The following is a 20,251-nucleotide window of genomic DNA, read 5'->3' on the forward strand; positions in this document are numbered from 1 at the left end:
ACAACAGAGTTAGCTTTTTGCTCTTCAGCAAGCGCTCTGTGTGAAACTGTCTGTCCTATTTGGTGTTGTTTGTCCCATAAGAATTGTCCCAAATAAGGTCTGCATTGCAATATAGAATCTAGTGGCTCAGATCTCGCGTTTGCCGAGGCAGCGCGTAGATTACGGGTCTACTGTGCAATAAAGATTCTGTGACTGTGATCTCGCGTTTGCCGAGGCAGCGCGTAGATTTAAGGTCTACATTGCAATACAGAATCTATAGTGGCTCGGATCTCGCGTTTGCCGAGGCAGCGCGTAGATTACGGGTCTACTCTGCAATAAAGATTCTGTGACTGGGATCTCGCACATGGCAGTGCGTAGATTAAAGGTCTGCATTGCAATACAAAATCTATAGTGGCTCGGATCTCGCATTTGCCGAGGCAGCGTGTAGATTACGGGGCTACTCTGCAATAAAGATTCTGTGTGGGTGCGAGGCATGCACAGTCAGCTCCTGAGGGTGCTGGCTATTCATTGAGAAATATCTCGACGCACACAGCCGTGCTTTTTCGGGTGTTTCAGCCTCACGCCCGTTGACTTTCTTCTCGAGAGATGAAAGCCAAATATATTGTGAACGACTCGAATCTCGCGTTTGCCGAGGCAGCGCGTAGATTACGAGTCTGCAATAAAAGGGACACACGCGATCTGTGAAATAATACTGTTTGGGTGCGAGGCATTCACAGTCAGCTCCTGAGGGTGCTGGCAGTGTTCATTGAGAAATATCTCGGCGTGCATCCGTGCGCTGTCGGATGTTTCAACCTCGCACCTGTTGACTTTCTTCTCGAGGGATGAAAGCCAAATATATTTTAACGGCTCGAATCTCGCGTTTGCCGAGGCAACGTGTAGATTACGAGACCGTATAAATAAATATTAAAACAGTATTGTCTGGTGATTATGGCTGCATTTAATTCTATGGAATTAAAATGATGGAATATTATCTGACTTTAAGAAGTTAGATATTTTAATTCAGCCTACCATCCAGACCGTGTTTCACTTATCCAGTGTTTTTGGCTGCATTTAATTCTGAGGAATTAAAATGATGAGTAGCGAAAGTCGAAAATCGTTTTCGATTTTTCCCTGCCGGTCCGAAAACGAGACGAAAATGGCTGTCCCCCCGTGGAGGGACGAGCGAGAATCGCTCCTCCTCAGAGCCCTCAGGAAATCGATGTTGTATCCAGGGTCAAGTGCGCTTCAGGACACATCGGTTTTCAGCGAATGCACGCTGTAGTGCCCGCCCAAAAGGCTTGCGGCCAGGCAGTGTTCACGTCCGCACATCGGAAACTGTTTTCGATTATTCCCTGCTGGTCCTCCGCTTCAGGGTGTCGAGAACGAAACCGGAAGAGCCTCCCCTCTGGGGAGCCCTGAGGAAATCGATGTCTGGTTCCCGCCGTAAAATGCGCTTCGGGACACATCGGTTTCCAGCGAATGCACGCTGCACTGTCTGCCCCACAGGCTTGCGGCCAGGCAGCGCTCGCGTCCGCACATCGGAAACTGTTTTCGATTATTCCCTGCCGGTCCTCCACTTCAGGGCGTCGAGAACGAAACCGAAAGAGCCTCCCCTCTGGGGAGCCCTCAGGAAATTGATGTCTGTATCCCGCCGTAAAGTGCGCTTCGGACACATCCGTTTCCAGTGAATGCACGCTGCTCTGTCTGCCCCACAGGCTTGCGGCCAGGCACCGCTCGTGTCCGCACATCGAAAAATTTTTTGACCAAACCCTGCTGGAGAGCCGCTTCAGGGGATCGAGAACAAATCTCGAACGATACCCGAAGCCAGCCTCGAGAGGCTGGTTCCCTTGGGGTACAGACTGCAGTTCGGTTTCTGCCCAGCAAAGTTCAACGGGTTGGTCTGGACTGTAGTCGACCCAAAGCAGGGTCGGGTATTGGAACAAGAAGTAAACTCCCTGCTGGTAAAGGAGGCTATAGAACGTATTCCTCCGCCAGACAGGGAGTCCGGGTTTTACAGCCGCTACTTCATAGTTCCCAAGAAGGATGGGGGGTTGCGTCCAATATTAGATCTCAGGCACTTGAATCGGTCTCTGGGGAGGTTCAGGTTCAAGTTGCTCACCATCGTGAATCAAATTCAATCCGAGGATTGGTTTGTCATGATAGATCTGAAGGACGCATACTTCCACATATCCAACCTTCCATCTCACAGGAAGTTCCTAAGGTTCGCTTTCGGGGGCGAAGCGTACCAATATCGGGTTCTTCTGTTCGGCCTAGCTCTCTCCCCTCGCACATTTAACAAATGCATGGATGCAGCTCTAGCACCGCTGAGGCTTCTGGGTGACTGGCTGTTTTTGGCCCAGTCACAAGAGTTGGCAGTTTGGCATCGAGATGTCGTCCTTGCCCACATCCAGAGCTGGGGGTTGAGACTCAACACGAAAAAGAGAGTGTTGGCACTAGCCCAGAGAACCACGTTCCTGGGAGTGGTGCGGGACTCGGTCACGATGCGGGCACAATTGTCTCCTGCACGGATCGAGTCCATCCTGGCCATGGTGACCAGGATAAAGCTAGGCCAAGCCATCACTGTAAAACATTTTCAGAGAGTGTTAGGGCTCATGGCAGCAGCGTCCAACATCATTCCTTTCGGCCTGCTGCACATGAGGGCCCTGCAGTGGTGGTTGGAAACAAAGGGGTTCTCCCCGAGGGGGAACCCATTACGCATTATCAGGGTTACGCGCAGGTGCCTTCATTCCCTATCTATGTGGAAGAAAGCTTGGTTTCTGTCCCAAGGCCCCGTGCTGGGAGTGTCATGTCGCCGGAAAGCCGCTTCGACAGACGCCTCCCTCACGGGCTGGGGCGCGGTCATGGATGGCAGGGCTCTGAGGAGCTTCCTCCCAGACCTCAGGGGTCACCACACAGACAATGTGTCGGTGGTCTCTTACTTGATTCATCAGGGGGTTCTGAGATCGCGCCCTCTATCCAGATTGGCGGATCAGATCCTCCTGTGGTCCCTTGGGAAACTGTTATCTCTCAGAGCAATGCACGTCCCAGGGGACCAGAATCAGTGAGCAGACATCCTGTCGAGGCAGGGGCTGAGGCCCGGGGAATGGAGACTTCACACTGAGGTGGTGAAGTCGATATGCGAGAGGTTCGGCCCAGTGGAAGTGGATTTGTTAAGTGGAGATAGTGGGACGTCTCGAGGGACGTCCCACTGTCCACTGTGGTTTTCTCTCACCCATCCAGCCCCATTGGGTTTGGATGCCGCTTTTCCCCCAATCGCTCTGCTCCCGGGAGTTCTGGAGAGGGTCCGTCGAGATGGGATCAGCCTACTTCTAGTTGCGCCGTACTGGCCGGCCCAGGTATGGTTTTCATCATAGCACTCCTGGCAGGCCAGCCTTGGCAGATCCCTCTGAGGCTCAATATTCACCCTCGACCAGACCTGTGGAAACTTTGGGCCTGGCCCCTGAGGGGGCTCAGTACCTAGAGGTTGGCCTGTTGGCTGGAGTGGTTGAGACCATACTCAATTCCAGAGCTCCTTCCACGAGGAGATTGTACGGCCTAAAGTGGAATGTGTTTCCACTTGGTGTAGAGTGCGTGAGGTGGACCCAGTTAACTGCCCGGTTGGCTTTAGTGCTGGAGCTCCTCCAAGATCGCCTCTCGGCTCGTCTTACCCCGTCCACACTCAAGCTGTGCGTGGCTGCCATTGCAGCTTTCCACGCTCCTCCGGGTGATGGGCCTCTGGGGAGACATCAGCTGGTCGTACGTTTCCTCCGTGGGGCTCGGAGGATGAGACCTGCGGCTCGTACCGGAGTTCCCACATGGGACCTGGCAGTGGTTCTCGAAGGCCTGGTCGAGGCCCCCTTCGAACCTCTGGAGTTGGCTGAGGCCAAGAACCTTCCCTCAAGGTAGCTTTTTTATTAGCCTTTACTTCTCTGAGGAGAGTAGGAGATTTTCAGGTGCTCTCTATTTCTCATGGGTGCCTGGAGTTTTCTCCAGGCGACATTAAGGGTATCTTGCATCCCAGGCCAGGCAATGTGCCTAAGTGCCATTTAATGTGGCACGGCTTACGGTTTTGCAGGTTTTTCATCCTCCACCTCACGTGACGGCGGATGAAGAAAGACTTCATTTACTCTGCCCTGTCAGAGCTCAAGATTTATGTCCAGAGGTCTTCTTCATGGCGGAAGTCAGACCAGTTGCTGGTGTGCTTCGGGATGCCCAAGAAGGGGCTTCCCGCATCCAAACAGACCATCAGTAACTGGGTCGTTCAGGCTATCTCTATGGCCTATCAGGTGCGGAGCTTGCCTTCACCTTTGGCCGTGAGAGCTCATTCAACCAGAGGCATGGCGTCCTCTAGAGCAGTGGTTCCCAATTCCAGTCCTCGTGACCCACTGCTCTGCACATTTTGTATGTCTCTCTTATCTGACACACTCAGTTCATGGAGTCTCTCCTAATGAGCTGATGATCTGATTCAGGTGTGTCAAATAAGGGAGACATACAAAATGTGCAGAGCAGTGGGTCACGAGGACTGGAATTGGGAACCACTGCTCTAGAGCCCTCCTCTCAGGGGCCCCGATCCAGGAAGTCTGCGATGCAGCAGGATGGGCCACCCCTCATACTTTTATTAGATTTTACAGCCTGGACATTCCATCGACACCTGGCACCCTTGTGCTCTCATCCTAAGTGTGCCTGTGCGCAGCTTCACACTAGGACAGGCAGGGCTCGTTGTGGCATAGTGGGTACTCGTTCCCCCAAAGTGTCATTCGACGCAGTTCCGAGTTCCCTCGAAAGGGAACGTCTCGGGTTACGACTGTAACCCTTGTTCCCTGAGAAAGGGAACGAGAACTGCGTCCCTTCACCACGCCTTCCCCTGCCTGGGAGCGACTTGCTTCATCGCAGAAGCTAACTCTGTTGTGTGCCGGCGTCCCTTTGTAGCTTCCGTGTATGCCGTAACACGTTACATCATGACGCAACACCAATCAAGATTGGCTTAGTTTCATTCATGCTTCAGAGCCGCTCAGAACACTTCAGAAGTGTCATTCGACGCAGTTCTCGTTCCCTTTCTCAGGGAACAAGGGTTACAGTTGTAACCCGAGACGTTTTGTTGTCCCCTGTGACCTAGTTTCTCAGTTTGTTTGAGAAATCATTCTATTCACCTGTTGTCTATTTAATTATCTCATTGGTTCCCTTTGTTTGTTCCATGAATTTAAACTCTGAGTTCTCCTTCATTCTATGTCCATTCTTATGTTGCGTCCATGTTAAGATGGTTGTGATTCAGTTTCCCTGAGAATTTTGTGGGTTTTGAATTAAAGACTGTTTTTGTTATTTTCCTGTCTTCGTGAGCAACCGTACCGTGACAATGGATTCTTTGTAGATTATTAAAACAGACACGTTTTTTATAAATTACATATTAAACGGATTTATGTATTATGGTATTATTTGTTGTACTGCCTTTATGCTGACAAAAAAAAAGTATGTATCAGGGTAATTGCTGTAATTTAATAAACATTTTTTTTATCTATATAGATTCTAATGTGAATTAAGAAAACACAAAAGTACTTTAAGTAAAATTATAATACTATAAGTATTTCTGCATTTCATTAAGACATTGTTTACTATGTTTATTAATCCATTTTCCTTATGGGGACTTTCTCACACTGTATTCCTGATACTTGATCTCAGGTTTTACTGTTTTAACCAGGACATTTGGTCACCACATCTCACAATTCCCAAATACATTTTTCAGGCATATGGAAGCTGGAGACTGTAGCCAGCAAATTCTATACAAACCATAATACACTTCAGTCTCAGTCTAAATGATCTTAGGACGGAAGCTTGGCTCCATCACTCTTAAAGTGGAATGCAGTAAATGAGCTTGGAGCCCATGAGAGACTGTTGAACCCATCTCCACACCATCGCTAATACATTACACCAAGGCCCTTTGTGCCTTCTTGTTTCATTCACTGGTGATTTACTACTTGTTTCTCTCTAAGGTAAATTATTTGCCCCAGACAGAAGTGCAGGAAAAAGTTTATTTTGATAAAGCACTGAGATCTAAAGCTAACCAGTCAGATCTCACTGCAGCATTTCAGCTTTTGTACACTAACAGGAACACAACATGGCTGTTGGGAATTAAGCATTTCTCAAAAAGTGGCTTACTCAGACATAACAACATTCTTAGAGTTGAGAAAAGAGAGATGAAAAACCCAGCCACTAGGTTTAGGTTTAGCATAATCTTGCTGGGTCCATACTGACCACACATACTCAGGACGTTTGCTGAGATTGGGTCTAAGGATTCTGGTGGTGCTGACACGCTTTCAAAGATTTTCTTTTCCCCGCATGCGCAACCCACGGGCCTCCGTATTAAAGGTCATGGTAAAAATCATGTCCAAACACAGCTGTTCAACAAAAGATTTAAATCCGTGCACACACACACACAATACCAACACATTTTCTGAGGTCGAATTCCAGACAGGTTTGCACACATTATCAGGTGTAAAGTCAAACCGATAAACTCCCAGATCTTTTTCATATGCCAAGGGTGAATATCTCAAACTAACACCTAGGACCTCATTAATAACATTTTGCAAAGATTTCATCCTAAAAGTATGTGTATGGCATGCACAAAGTTCACTTCACAAAAACTTTATGAATCCAAGTTAGTGAAAGAGTGTTTATTCACCAAAATAACCATATGGAGCTAATAATGCGTCTTTTAAATGTGCATGACCACATTTGCATTTAATTTCATATTTTTTTTTTTGCTTTTGAAGTCTCTAATGCTCGCCAATTGGATTCACTTGATCAAAAACAGTAATATTGTTAAAAATAAAATAAAAAATACAACTTAAAATAGTTTTCTATCTTAATATACAGTATTTTTTAAAAGCATTCTAATTCCAGTCTTCAAATGATCTCCAGAAATCATTCTTAAATGCTCATTTGGTACTCAAAAACAACCTTTCTTCTCATCATCAAAGTTGAAAACTGCTTAATATTTTTGAGGAAACTTGTTTGACATCAGAAAATAACTGAAATAACTTTTTAAAAACAAAGCTTGCAAAGCTTACTGTTTCATTTAAACATTACACCTAAGCACTTCTGAAATGAAATGTGTTAGGAAGGCCCTATATGGGGTTATCATTATCAGGTCAGGGTTTAATGGGACAGGCAGGCAATACATTCACTCATCGTGAGCATGCAGCTCTGAATTCGGTGCTCCTCTCCAGCACACACCGGCTCCCACGGGGCCCATGGGGCTTCGCAGGCTGCTCTTTCTATTAAAACACTCCTTAAATTCCCATTCCTCAATTCCCATCTGCATAGAAAAATCAAGCAACATTCCCATCCATCACTTTTCCTAACATGGCTTCGTAACGGTGCCCTAAGATGGCCCGTGTTACCATAGCGATAGCTGGAACACCGTCACCACTACAGCTCTGTGAAAAGCAACAAGCTCTAATGAAATAATTTGACATGGGAATTGTGCCGGTGCACACAGAGGGGCTAAAGAAGACAGATACTTTTCAGTCTGTTCTGGGAGCGGGTGGGAAAACAAAGTCAACCCCCACAAACGACTTCAGCACCACAACACAAAGCCTTAGAAGCAAAAAAAAAAAAAAAAAAAAATCTATTATTGGATTAACTACATCATAAAAGAAGCATACCCCCCCCCCCACCCCCTTTTTCCTGGATGTTTCTTTATATGTTTTTTTTACACTCCTTAAACAAAATAGAGACCTCAAAGAGCATCTATGCCCACTATCTGCTCTAGTTCCTCTTCTTAAAGCCATTGTGGCACAGAAAAGTGGCCTGATGGGGATTGGTGTCATTATTCTTCATCACTCTCACAAAAAGGCTTGATGGGAAACAGAGCACCTGCAGGCTGTTAAACTTATGGTCTGAAAGAATATACAGTGCATTTAATGATTTTCCTTTGTCTTATCTATAAATTTTATTTCAAAAGCCAAAGTTATTTTTGCCATAGTTATCAAATGTATTGAAATAAAGCCAGATTCCTGCATTTCACTGAAAAAACAACAACAACAACAACTGGATTGCAGTCCACCAATAGACGGTTGTGTGCAGTTTCTTCAAACATTTAAAACAGAGAGAAGTTTAGAACTGTTCATGTCACTGAAAGAGAATGGTCATGGGTTCGATTCCCAGTAAAAGTACAAACTAATGGCCCCCAAAAAAAGGCCCTTTATTGCAATGTAAGTTGATTTGGCTAAATGTAAATGTAATGTACATTTAGCACTTATCCAGCAACCTTTTCAGGATTTTCCTGAAGCATATAGCCTCTGATTTTTTAAATTATAAGGAGTTTATTAAAAATCCCCAGGACTGTAATCATTTGTCAGTCGGCAACCTATAATCACTATATTCATTTTCCACTAACTCTGCACTTTTGAGGAAAAGTGACGCTTTTCCCTGTAGTTTCATGTCCACCCCATTATTATAGAATCATGGCTATATTCTTCCAGCTGGAGGGAAATCAGACACGGGGTTTTTTGAGTTCTCCATTAAATACAGCCATGTGTGGCACTACGTTCTTATGATATCCTCCATCAAACCAGGCCACACCAGAGCTTAAAGTAACAGAGAGACCTTTGACAAAGACCCTGGTTCTTAAATGTTAATGGTGTTAACCAGTGCAAACCTTGCTGCCATGTTCTAGGTGGTTGCTATGACATTGCTAGTTGGTTGCTAGGTTTCTGTGGGGTTTTAGGTGGTTTCTTACACTTTCAGACCAAAAGAGCCAACGATAAAAGCCCTATGATATTCTGGTCTCTAGATACTGTTTGTGTCTCTCCTTCAATGCAAGTACATGGTAATTTTCGTCAAATTTTTGCATCCCCCAAAAGTACAAGTAAGTAATAGCACTCACCTCCTAAACAACTTGCTTGATTATATTCATGTCCGTAGCACAGTTAGTGCAACTACACGCTAAAATGTGTAATCAGTAAGTTAATAGTAATGCTTGCTTTAACAAATTCAACTAATAAAGACTTAAAGGGGTCCTATTATGCCCTATTGTGGAGTCTTGATTTTGTTTTTGGGGTACACTAGAATATGCTTTCATGCTTGGTTGTTCAAAAACAACAAGCCGTTTAGTTCCGGTTTCAATGAAGCCCCTCCTTCTGAAATATTGCTGTGATTGGTTAGCTGGCCCAGTGTATTGTGATTGGCACCGCTTAGCGCGTGTTCGGGAAATTTCGAGCCCCTTACCATAACTGCGAGCTCTACTCAGATGTAAATATTGAGGATAGCGTCAATTTCAAACCAATTCAAGCCTGATTCAGACTTAGGCAGAGGATCGTCCAGATTTTGTAATTTTCTTCTACATTTTAGATACAGTGTTATACACCATTACACCATTACAAAAGCTACAGTAAATACTACAGTATATCAACACTAATGTTGGCTAGCAGGTGAGCGGAGGCAAAGCTTTGCCCTTTGTTTACATCGTGGCAACAACATAATACTTATAATTGGAACTGTTAATAGAAAATGCAACTACAAATAATAAGTCATAGTACAAGTTGTGATCCAAAAACAACAGATTGTCCCGACAATTTGGAAAATTATCCATTTCAGGAGAAGCTTTTGTGCATAGTGGTTCTGGAAGCTGTTTTCCGTCAAATGTGTAGCACACAGATAAACGTTGGGATTATAATACTCAGGAACAGTGTATAAATAAATTCAAACCACTCTGAGTTTGGAAACGGGGTGGACAAAACAGCGTCTCTTTGACATAGCGACAACACTGTCTTCTCTATTGCAGCTCAACCAGGCCTTGCACCTTTTTTTACGTATTCCATGGGCGGGGATTATTTAAATGAGTAAAATTGTGACTTCACAAAACCCGGATAAAAGACGTTGTAGTCCAAACGAGTTGTTTGTTGTAGTTCTTGGAAAGTGAGTTCTGTTAAATAAAATATCTACATTTAGAGTGGACTTTAAGCTTTGTAACCTTGCAGATCTTTTTTATGCTCAAACAGCAACATTACACACTAACTAAAGTTGAAAAAGTGAAAAAAAAAAAGCATAATAGAGCCCCTTTAAAAACACAAAGTTTCATTCTCCATGATATATATGATATATAACAATGCTTTTAAAAGCTGAGCTTTATGCATGGACATTCTCTATCCCATTAGCTGTCGAAAAAGAGAATGACAATACTCAAATAACCCAAACTGCCATTTTGAAGACTATCAAAGAAAATGGCACAAGACCGTGAACAATTCTAAGTATCATGGAGCCCGAAGAGCCATCAACCAGCCAGTGGGGGCTGGTTATGGGCTGAATTACATCACCACATGGCTCTATATAGTGCAGGATATGTGGGGAGAGAACTGATGAGGCGTGCAGTCAGTGATCCGGTTCGGGTCTCTGCCACTAGAGTCATCGCTCAGAGCCCACAAACCTAGAGGCATGCGCTTTACCCCACATTCCTGCAACGCAATGGCTCAGCTATGCTCTCCAGGCATTTCCATCAGCGGCCTGTGGAAGGAAGCATGTGCTTTGAGGGAAGGGTACAGTGGATTTACTATACCTGTCTGTGATGGCCTTCATAAACTCCTCCAGCAGCTCATCATAGGCCTGTCCACGTACTCTTTTATGCCTCAGACCAATGTACAGAGGGTCCTTCAGGAGTTCCTGCGACAGGGAAAGAGAGAAATAAGAGGTTTTTAACCACACTTTTTAGAATCCCAGGCATCAAGTAGAAACAATAGCATGACATGACAATTCATCATTCTCTAACCAGTGGAAAAAATGAGAACCAAAAATAAAATACCATCAAAACTCAACAAGTGAATGTTTATTGTGTATACAGCTCCTCTTTAATTAGTTTACATATGGTAATCTGGTTACCCCGCAGCTGGATAAACCTCTCACAGTTATTTGTGCCTGAGTGTGCTTAAGGAAACACAGACCGAGAACAAGAGAAAGAGAAATGCATAAAATCGTAAAAAAAAGAGACAGAAAGAGGACATGTGAGGAAAAAGAAAAACACTGCATTTTCAATTTGAAAGTCTAGCAGCTGTCGCTCTTGTTCAGATCTGCAGACATCACACTGTGAGCCACAAACGCTATGGGAAAAACAGAAAAGAAGTTGAGAGAGAACGCAAGCGTCATATAACAATTCTGTGGGCCCCATCACTGTCAGCATGCCAGTCAACCAGAAAAGAAAATGGATCAACAGAGCACTCTCAGCAGTTCTGATGTGTGGTGCATATTTAACATCGTATGGCAACAACTTTGGAGCCTTTTCAATGTTTTGATCACAGTGAAAGAGGAAGTGCTTTCATCAGAACTCATTCCCACATAGCTCACAAAATTTCAGTCATAATCAGTTCTGACGATCTGTCCTCAGTATAAAAGCTTTTTTTTTTATCTGATAGAACTAGTGAAAAAGAAAAAAGTTGTTTGGGACTGAAAAAGTAAAACTCTTAAAGTTTCTATGAGATTGTCTTTAAGATCAACATGTAGTTAGAAAATAGTTTGATTTTTCATTTCATGTTATTGATCTTATTCATCAATGTTTCTTTTTTTCACATCATAATTCTTGATCATCATAATTCATAACTCAATTTTCCAGTGAATGACAGACTTGTCTCTGGTGACATATGGCAGGCTTCTCCAATCTTCAAAGATCTGTCGCTTCTTCCGTTTCACAATGCAAGATCATAATCCATGAGAAACTTTTCGGAACTGTGCTGACATGCTAGCTGAAGAAAAAAAAAATCATGCAGGAAGGCTGAAATTGTACTAAGGGGGTATTTTTCTTCCATCACCTCTTTGGATTTCTCATTAACCCTCTGGGGTCGGCGGTTACGCCGGCATGACCAGCTCGCTTTTTTTCTTATCAGTGCAAAAGAGACTCAAAATACTCTGTTCATATAAGTGTTATACATCATTCAAAACTGTTAAATGTCTTCTTTTATTTGTGTACACTCATAATAAAAACAAAATGTTGTGTTTTTCATAAAATAAAGAAAATAAACATGATGCACGTTCTGCTGTCTCTCAATGTGAAGTTAATTCTGAAACGTGACAGAAAATGACCTGTAACTCAGCGAATGTTTGTCACACCGACTTGAGATGAATGTCTTTACAAAGCTTGGAGTCTGTACTTATCAAAAACAAATATTCTCTGTTTAAGTAATCCGTATGAAAGCAACGACATGTATAGTTTCTGAAACGTGTCCTCATTACCTCTAATGTGACCACACCCACGCGCGCTTGAGCAATTGACATGCAAATTGTCCACGTGAAGGAACGCAGACCTGAAAACGCCGTCATCACCGCAAAAACAAAGAATCAGAGACCTCAGACTCCTTTGCTTTTCATCGAGTTTGGAAGACTGTGTTTGTGCTGTGCTATCCTGTTTACCTTGGATTTACCTCAGAAGAATTAGAAGAACGCGATTTGAAGATGAGAAAGATTTTTAAGGTAAGACATTTCCACTCATAATAGTAAGCATGTTATTGTTGTATAAACTTTACATTGTAGCAACTAGTCAATCTGGTGCCAGACTAAAATGTAAGTTATGAAATGAGATTGGAGTAAAAACATGATGCCTAATGTTGTACGGGATCATGCCTATGTTCCCACAGCCCTATGTTCCCACAGCCCTATGTTCCCACAAATGGCCTACCCCTGACCCCACCCCTAAACCTACCCGTAACCGGGGTTTAGACAATGTTCCCACAAATGGCCTACCCCTGACCCTACCCCTAAACCTACCCGTAACTGGGGTTTAGATAAATCGTTAAAACATAGGGCCATGGGAACATAGGGCTGTGGGAACATAGTGTATGAAACATGTGGGAACATACATGTATATGTATCTAAGACAGAAACATGTTGAAATGTGAACTAGACTAAATTTATATACATGTACAACACAAGAATGTTTTTATGTTCGATAATAAAACACAGCATGATAAAAGTAGGCTAGTATGAGTGTTTACTTTAATATGGTGAATATTATAATGTTTAGACCCTTGTTTACTGTTAAATACTGTGTTTGTGGATATCTGCTCAAACGTAGATATGTATAATATGGTAACAATAATGTTTCATAGTTTGGAGCGGCTCTATCGCTTCAGTAAATGTTCTCTGCATGCGCTGTGAGTTGAAAAGCAAAATGTGCCAAACATTAGGCTTCATGTTTTTACTCCAATCTCATTTCATAACGTCATAACGAATGGAAACATTTGAAGTAACATATCGTTAGCCTCATAGCATAATTGCCTAAGTAATATATTTTTTTAAAAGGACTTAGGCAATTATGCTATGAGGCTACCGATATGATAATCCATATATTTTTCTCTAGTGTAGTGTTACTGAAGTGTTCCTTTTTAAAAATGTATAGGCCACCTGCTATAGGCTATTGTTATTATTATTTTATGCAGCACTACACGTAGCCTATATAGGTATTTACACGTATGTGCACGTAGGCACAACAAACCTGGTGTTCATTTTTTTTTTATATATACATGTATATATGTATGTATTTTGTACATTTTAAATCGCAATTTTAACCTGAAAAATCTAAAATGTATTCCCAAAATCGTGCAGCCCTATAGTTTCACTTGATATCAGCATGGTCACAGCTGTTTTTTTTTTTTTTTTTTTTTTTACAGGGACCAGCCAGTGATGAGTCCTGCTGACTTCAACATTCACATGAGTCTCTGTACATGAACATGGTAAAGTGAAAAATCAAACACCTTAGAAATGACAGGTATGTACAATGTTTCAGGAATGGCACAAAGGTGTGTGACTGTTCAAGGCTCTGTCTTTAGATCAGTGTGTTCAATAATGTGCTTTTTTGTCATTTGTTGTGTATCTTTGGATTATGTTTGTCAGCATTTGGGACTGCTGTTTCCTTAGTTCTGCCACTAGATGTCATGTCACTCACCTGTGGTCTCTCGTTTGTGTAATCATCTTCACCTGCACCTTGTTTCCTCCTGTGTATTTTAGCTCTGTCTTGGTTCTCCTTTGTTACTTGGTCTTTGTATGAGATGTCTGCCTGGCACCCTGAGTTTCTTAGGATTTTTTGAGACCCTGTGAAATAGTATGTTTTTTTTGTTTAAGTTATTTAAAGAAGTTCTCTTGCATCTGTTTATTTTTCTCCCCTCGTGGAGTTTTTGTTTTTGTTTTCTTCCTTTCGTTTTATACCTCCATTTTGAGGAGAACCTTTGTTGGAGTTTTTGACATTATCTTTTTTTGTTTATTAAACCATCTTACCTGAGACCTTGTATCCTGTGTTTCTATTGGATCCTACCCCTGCTTTCTGGTGGCTCAGTGGTATTACCGCCTAGCTCTTACACCAGAGACCTGAGTTCTAGGCCGGGTTGTGACAATGTTGTAAATAAATCCAAACAATCAAAAAGCCATTCTTTTTTAAATCTCTCCTCATTCTTTGTGCAAGGTTCCTCATAATGATAAGGCCGATTGCACCTGATAGGGCCATTATGGGAGGGCCTTTGTCTTTCTCAGGTGTGAAACACATCAATATTCATGATGATTCACGCCTTTTTACACAAAACATGTCTTACAAAGTTTAAATCAATATATTGTTTTATCTGAATGAGTAGGCAGGATGATTTTCACATAGTTTTGGAGCAAATATTCTAGGCTACGTGATATAATTTTCAAAAGTCTTGTGAAGAAATAATCAGTATGGGTTTCATTCATTCATTTTCATCCATTCACCTTATTTCAGTGACAATTTATGTCAATTTGTTTTTTCACAAACCACGCATAAATGTCATCTCAAAACTACAAACTTTTACATACATACTGCTGACATATTATTGTAGCAGAGTATGTGCTGAATACAGTGTAATCAGACTTTAGCTATGAAAATGTCACAATGCATGTCAGAACACCTCCAGGGCCCAGAAAACCCCAGAGGGTTAAGAGTTTGACACAGCAATTGCGCTCATAAAGGTTCCCTTAAAAGGGAGGACTGTCTGGTTTCTGGCAGTAGGTGAATTCATCAGTGTGGGAGAGGAAACAGAGAGTGCAGTCTGAGATATGAGATGGTGACTGCGGGCAGATTTATTGTGTGTTCATAATGCACTTCTAAGTACACACTCAGTGGGATGGGATATACTTCCAGAGGGTCTGGTTTGTTGTGACTGTGTTTTTTAATCTCAAGACAGTCGCTATAAAAGTAGTTTCTCTGAACCTCACAGTCAGGAACCAAAACAAACATCAAACTGCCACTCCTCTTCAGAAGTGACATGTTTGCCAGCTATCCCAACAATGGGGTGGCGACAAAATAAGGCCTTCCCACACTGTATTTGTAGGATAATCATAGACTGCACCAGGACAAAACCAAAAACTGTATTATGGCCAGGATTTTGCCAAACAGGATGTCTTGTGTTGGTCCTGGAACCTTCTGTCAAACAAATAATTCATGACACTATCGCTAACTTTAACCATAAACTATACCACATTTCGAAAGTTCAGTAAGGTCAGTAAGATACATTTTTTTGAAGGAAATTAATGTAGTTGTTGTTGTTTTTTTTAGCAAGAATGCTTTAAATTGACTAAAAAATATAATTAAGTTAAATTTAGAATCCTGAAAAAAAGTATCATAACATTTCTTGAGTACCAAATAAGGATTTTAGAATGATTAAAAATAATAGCTGCTGAAAATTCTGCTTTTTTCCAAGAATAAATTGCATTTTAAAATGTATTGAAATAGAAAAGTTATTTTAAATTTATTTTATATATACATTTTTATATATAAATTCTTATATATATTTTATATATATTTTATATTTTATATTTTTTATTTTAAACTTTTTTCCATGTTAAATTTCCAATTAAATTTAAATGTAATTTAAATTTCCGTCCAGTAATCTCTTGATCTTCTTGCCCATTTGATAATCACCAATATGTATTCTGGTAAAATATATATTCACAAAATGTAGGAAATATGTCAGTTGTTGACATTAGATAAGGCTCTTTAATCTGAAAAAGGAATACATCAGATTACAACTAAGATAATATCGACTGTAACCCTTGTTCCCTGAGAAGAGAACGAGACGCTACGTCGAATAAGACGTGATAGTGTCTGAAGCACGTGTGGAACAAGTCACATCTCGATTGGTGTTGTGTCATGACGTCACATGTGACGTGTACACGAAAGCTACAAAGGGACGCCGGCACACAACAGTATTAGCTTCTGATAGGTCGAAGCAAGTCGTTCTCAGGAACTCAGGAGGTATGGCAAAGGAACGCAGCATCTCGTTCTCTTCTCAGGGAACAAGGGTTACAGTCTTAACCCGAGACATTCCCTTTTAATAAGCTATAATAGCTATAATATCCAAGCTATAATATCTGATAAAGGTGTGAGGGGAGGCCGAACCAGCAGCATCACAGACCTCTTGAAGGGAAACCCCCGATAGAAAGGCTTTGGAGGATGCCACTCCTTCACTCGAGTGAAATCTTATCAGGAGAGGAGAGGGTAGACAGCGCGCCTTATACGCTAAAGAAATAGCCTACACACTCTACCTGCTAATCATTTGCTTAGAGGCAGGGGAACCCTTCTTATGTGACCCAACACACACTAATAGCTGGTCCGACTTCCTCCAACCTGATGACCTACGTACGTAGGCCTCCAAGGCCCGGAAAGGGCATAGTAGGTGTAGCCTTTACTGATCAGCCGACACATGTGGTGGAGGATGAAAGGCCTGCAGGATAACAGACCGTGCCACATTAGATGACACCTTGGGCATGTAGCCCGGCCTAGGGTGGAGAATGGCCTTTACCCTCCCAGGAGCGAAGCAAGAGGGGGCAACAGATAAACCCTGGAGGTCCCCCACTCTTTTAAGGGAAGTAATGGCTAGCAGGAAGGCCACTTTAAAAGAGAGAAACTTCTCAGACAACTCATCAATGGGTTCGAAGAGTGCCAGGGATAACCCCTCAAGAACCACTGCCAGGTCCCACACAGGAACCCAGGCCTGGACGACAGGCCTCATCCTCTGAGCACCACGAAGGAAACAAATAATAAGTAGGTGTTTCCCCAGAGGGCCACCACTTAAAGGCGTGTGGAAGGCAGCGATGGCTGCCACATAGACGTTAAGTGTGGATGGGGAAAGACCATCAGAGACATGGCTTTGGAGGAACTCCTGCACTGATGCCACTAGGCAGTTAACTGTATCCAATTGGCATTCTCTGCACCATAAAGTGAACACATTCCACTTTAAGGCCTAAAGTTTCCTCGTGGAGGGAGCTCTAGAGTTTTTAGAGTTTCTAGAGCTCTAGAAGATTGTCTCAACCTCGGCTGAGAGACCAGTACTTAGGAGTTGGTCCTCCTCAGGGGCCAGACCCAGAGCTTCCACAGCTTCAACCGAGGGTGGTTTGATGAGCCCTCGGCTTGAGAGAGAAGGTGCTAGGAGCGCTATGATGTCTGAGAACCATACTCTGGTGGCCAGTACGGGGCTACCAGAAGTAGACTGACCCCGTCCCGACGGACCCTCTCTAGAACTTCCGGGAGCAGAGCAATCGTGGAAAATGCGTACAGAGGCCACCATGGCCACACCTGCACCATGGCATCCAGTCCCAGAGGAGCTGGATGTGTGAGGGAAAACCAAAGCAGGCAATGTGTGTTCTCTTGAGAAGCAAACAAATACACTTCCGCTCGGTCGAACTTCCTCCAAATTAGCTCCACGGTCTTGGGGTGGAGTCTCCATTCCTTAAGCCTCAGCCCTTGCCTCAATAGTGTCCCGACGATAGTGTAGACCACCCCTCTGAATTTTGGCGGGCGATACTATTAATAGAATTTAATTCTGTACCTCTTTTCCACCGTATGCAGCACCCACTGAGATACACTGTGAATACTCCTCCAAGCTTCTACATATTCTACTAGGGGGATCAGTCTCTCAAGACTGACCTCGGGTGTTGTGCGTAAAATAGTCTCTGTACCCTGAAGCGGCTGGCTGGCAGGTAACAACCGAATTTTATTTTCTACAGGCCTCATCTGAGGAAGCTAACTCGACAGGGCCGCGATTTGCAATTGCTGGAAACCGATGCGTCCCCAAGTGCACGAGGCGGCGGGAAGCAAACATCGATTTCTTGAGGGCTCCGCGGAGGAGCGAGATCATGTCGCTCCGTCACTGGAGGGACCGCCCCTAGAGGGATGATGAAGTGTTGGGTGAGAGATATGATGCTAAAGACTCCTCAACCCACGGCATCAACCCATAGCCGTTCTCTTTCGAGCACAAGATGGAGGAATAATTATGAACAGTTGGGCTCAATAATCTCTGAGAACGGCCTTTTCCACGATCATGACACCTCAGTGTATAGATCGGGAAAGAAAGGCAGACTCCGACATGAAGGCTGTGACCGAGCCTGCAGGAAGCGCTCACCAAGTTTACTTTTCTTTTGCCAATTGTAGGGAACTTTTTCCTCCATCGAAGCAAGACCAGGAGACGTTGGGATTGCGTTCAAACAGAAGTTATTCTTTATTGAGAACTTCGCGGTGCGTTGCTGCAGTTCTTCCAACAGTCTAATCTAAAGTAACTTTACATGGTATCTTATAGGCATTTTAGGAGGAGGGACTTTTGGGGGTGGAGACCTTCCCTTTACAAAGTATGCAAATACAATATAGACGTCAGCTCGTTACCAGAATTTCCGCAGCTCTGATCTCATCAGCATAACAGTGATCCAATCAGCCTGACTAGAGACAAAAGCACAGCTGTATATTGAGCTTAATGGTCAGGAAATGCATAAAGACCAAGGGTGAGGGTGAGAGTCTCAGCAATTGACTCATTTAGAGAACAGGAAAAACAGGTCTGGTAGGAATCTCTTGCTGGAAACTCAATAATCATCTGAAATCAGTCTACTAAACTTTCTCAGTTTATATACTATTGCAGTGGAAACCTAAATTAAACACTTAATAAATTTGTAATCCTACACCTTCCTGCTTTTCTGTTGGCCAAATTATATTTAATTAGGCCATTGCTCTAGTTACAACATTCAGCAGCTACTCAAAAGCAGGGAAATGAGGTGGCAAGTACTCTAATTCTCCTGCCTCGATGCTTAGAACATCTAACTCATCAGAGCCAGATAATTCTAGCATCGGGTTCTCATCCTGAGCAGAGCCGCAGAGCGGGCTTCCGATCCCTTAATGGGAGCAATGGAGCTGGCTGCTGAGAGCTGAGAAAGGGCAGAGGCCATCTCAAACTCGCCAGGCAGCTCCATTTGCGATCCCCATGAATGTTAAAGCCATGCTGCCCCGTCAGACACGGATCCCGAACCATGGGGAGCACGAGCCTGGCCTGTCTCATCGAACAAGGCCAGGTGGGAGCGGAGCGTTCTGAGCAGCAGTGGCAGCTCACAGTTCGCACTGACAGCACCCTTGAGCGCTGCCTGTGCATGCTCCGCTCCAAGGCACATAACAAAAAGCGAGGGTGTGTCTCCTTCCGTGATGTATCTGAGACAGGGAGACGCATACTGCCTATATTGCCTCTCACCCGCCATACTTTCATTCTTTTTGATAAGGAATGCTTATACAAGTCACACAAAATGCTAGCTGAAGAGCAGAAGCTAACACTGTTGTGTGCCGGCATCCCTTTGTAGCTTCTGTGTACACTGTCACGTTACGTCATGACACAACACCAATCGAGACTGGACTAGTTCCTCACGTGCTTCAGACGCTATCACGCTGGAGGCGTTCCCCAAAGTGTCGTCTTCGACACTATGCGAGTTTCCTTGAAAGGGAACCACCTGATATAATTATGGCAAAATCAGGACAAAATTGGAATACGAGTACTGATTGGCCAGTGGGTGATGAGAGAAAGCCCTTTTCTCTTCGGGATTAACTGGGTTTTGATGTACCATGCTTTGTGTGTGTGAACTGTATGTGTATGTAGTCTTTCAGGTGAGATTAAGGCACAGGAACAGTCAGGGTCTGTTAGTCACAGTCAGAGAAGAATGAGAAAATGAGTGTCAGAGAGAGAGAGAGATCCCTTTGCCTAGGCCACCCACAACCTAAACAGACAGCACTTTGTTTGTGATGACATCATTTGGTTTCCTTTCAGTATGTGAGTGTATGCGTGTGGATGAGGTCACATGAGGTGATAGCAGTTTAGACAGAGTATCCCAGCTGTCAATCAGCAGAAGGAGCCTCTGAAGTTCAATGATGATGTGTAAGAGACGTCATCAGAGATCATATTCCCCTTTTACACCAGACACATCAACAGACTTGGTATCAGCGATCATAATCTGTTGTCTGGAGGTCTGTGTATAC

General features: G+C 43.4%; 2 protein-coding genes across 2 annotated transcripts in view; one reads left to right on the forward strand and one right to left on the reverse strand.

Moving 5' to 3' along the window:
* cnr2 (cannabinoid receptor 2) overlaps positions 1–20,251 on the forward strand; it is a 302,290-nt gene that overhangs the window by 111,970 nt on the left and 170,069 nt on the right. The window lies entirely within an intron of this gene.
* me1 (malic enzyme 1, NADP(+)-dependent, cytosolic) overlaps positions 1–20,251 on the reverse strand; it is a 90,343-nt gene that overhangs the window by 9,043 nt on the left and 61,049 nt on the right. The window contains exon 6 of the mRNA XM_084386052.1: positions 10,532–10,635. Coding sequence (XP_084242178.1) covers positions 10,532–10,635 — 104 coding nt within the window. The remainder of the gene's footprint in view (positions 1–10,531; positions 10,636–20,251) is intronic.

The sequence above is a fragment of the Rutilus rutilus genome (genome assembly GCF_951802725.1).
Source record: "Rutilus rutilus genome assembly, chromosome: 17".
Taxonomy (NCBI): Eukaryota; Metazoa; Chordata; class Actinopteri; order Cypriniformes; family Leuciscidae; genus Rutilus; species Rutilus rutilus.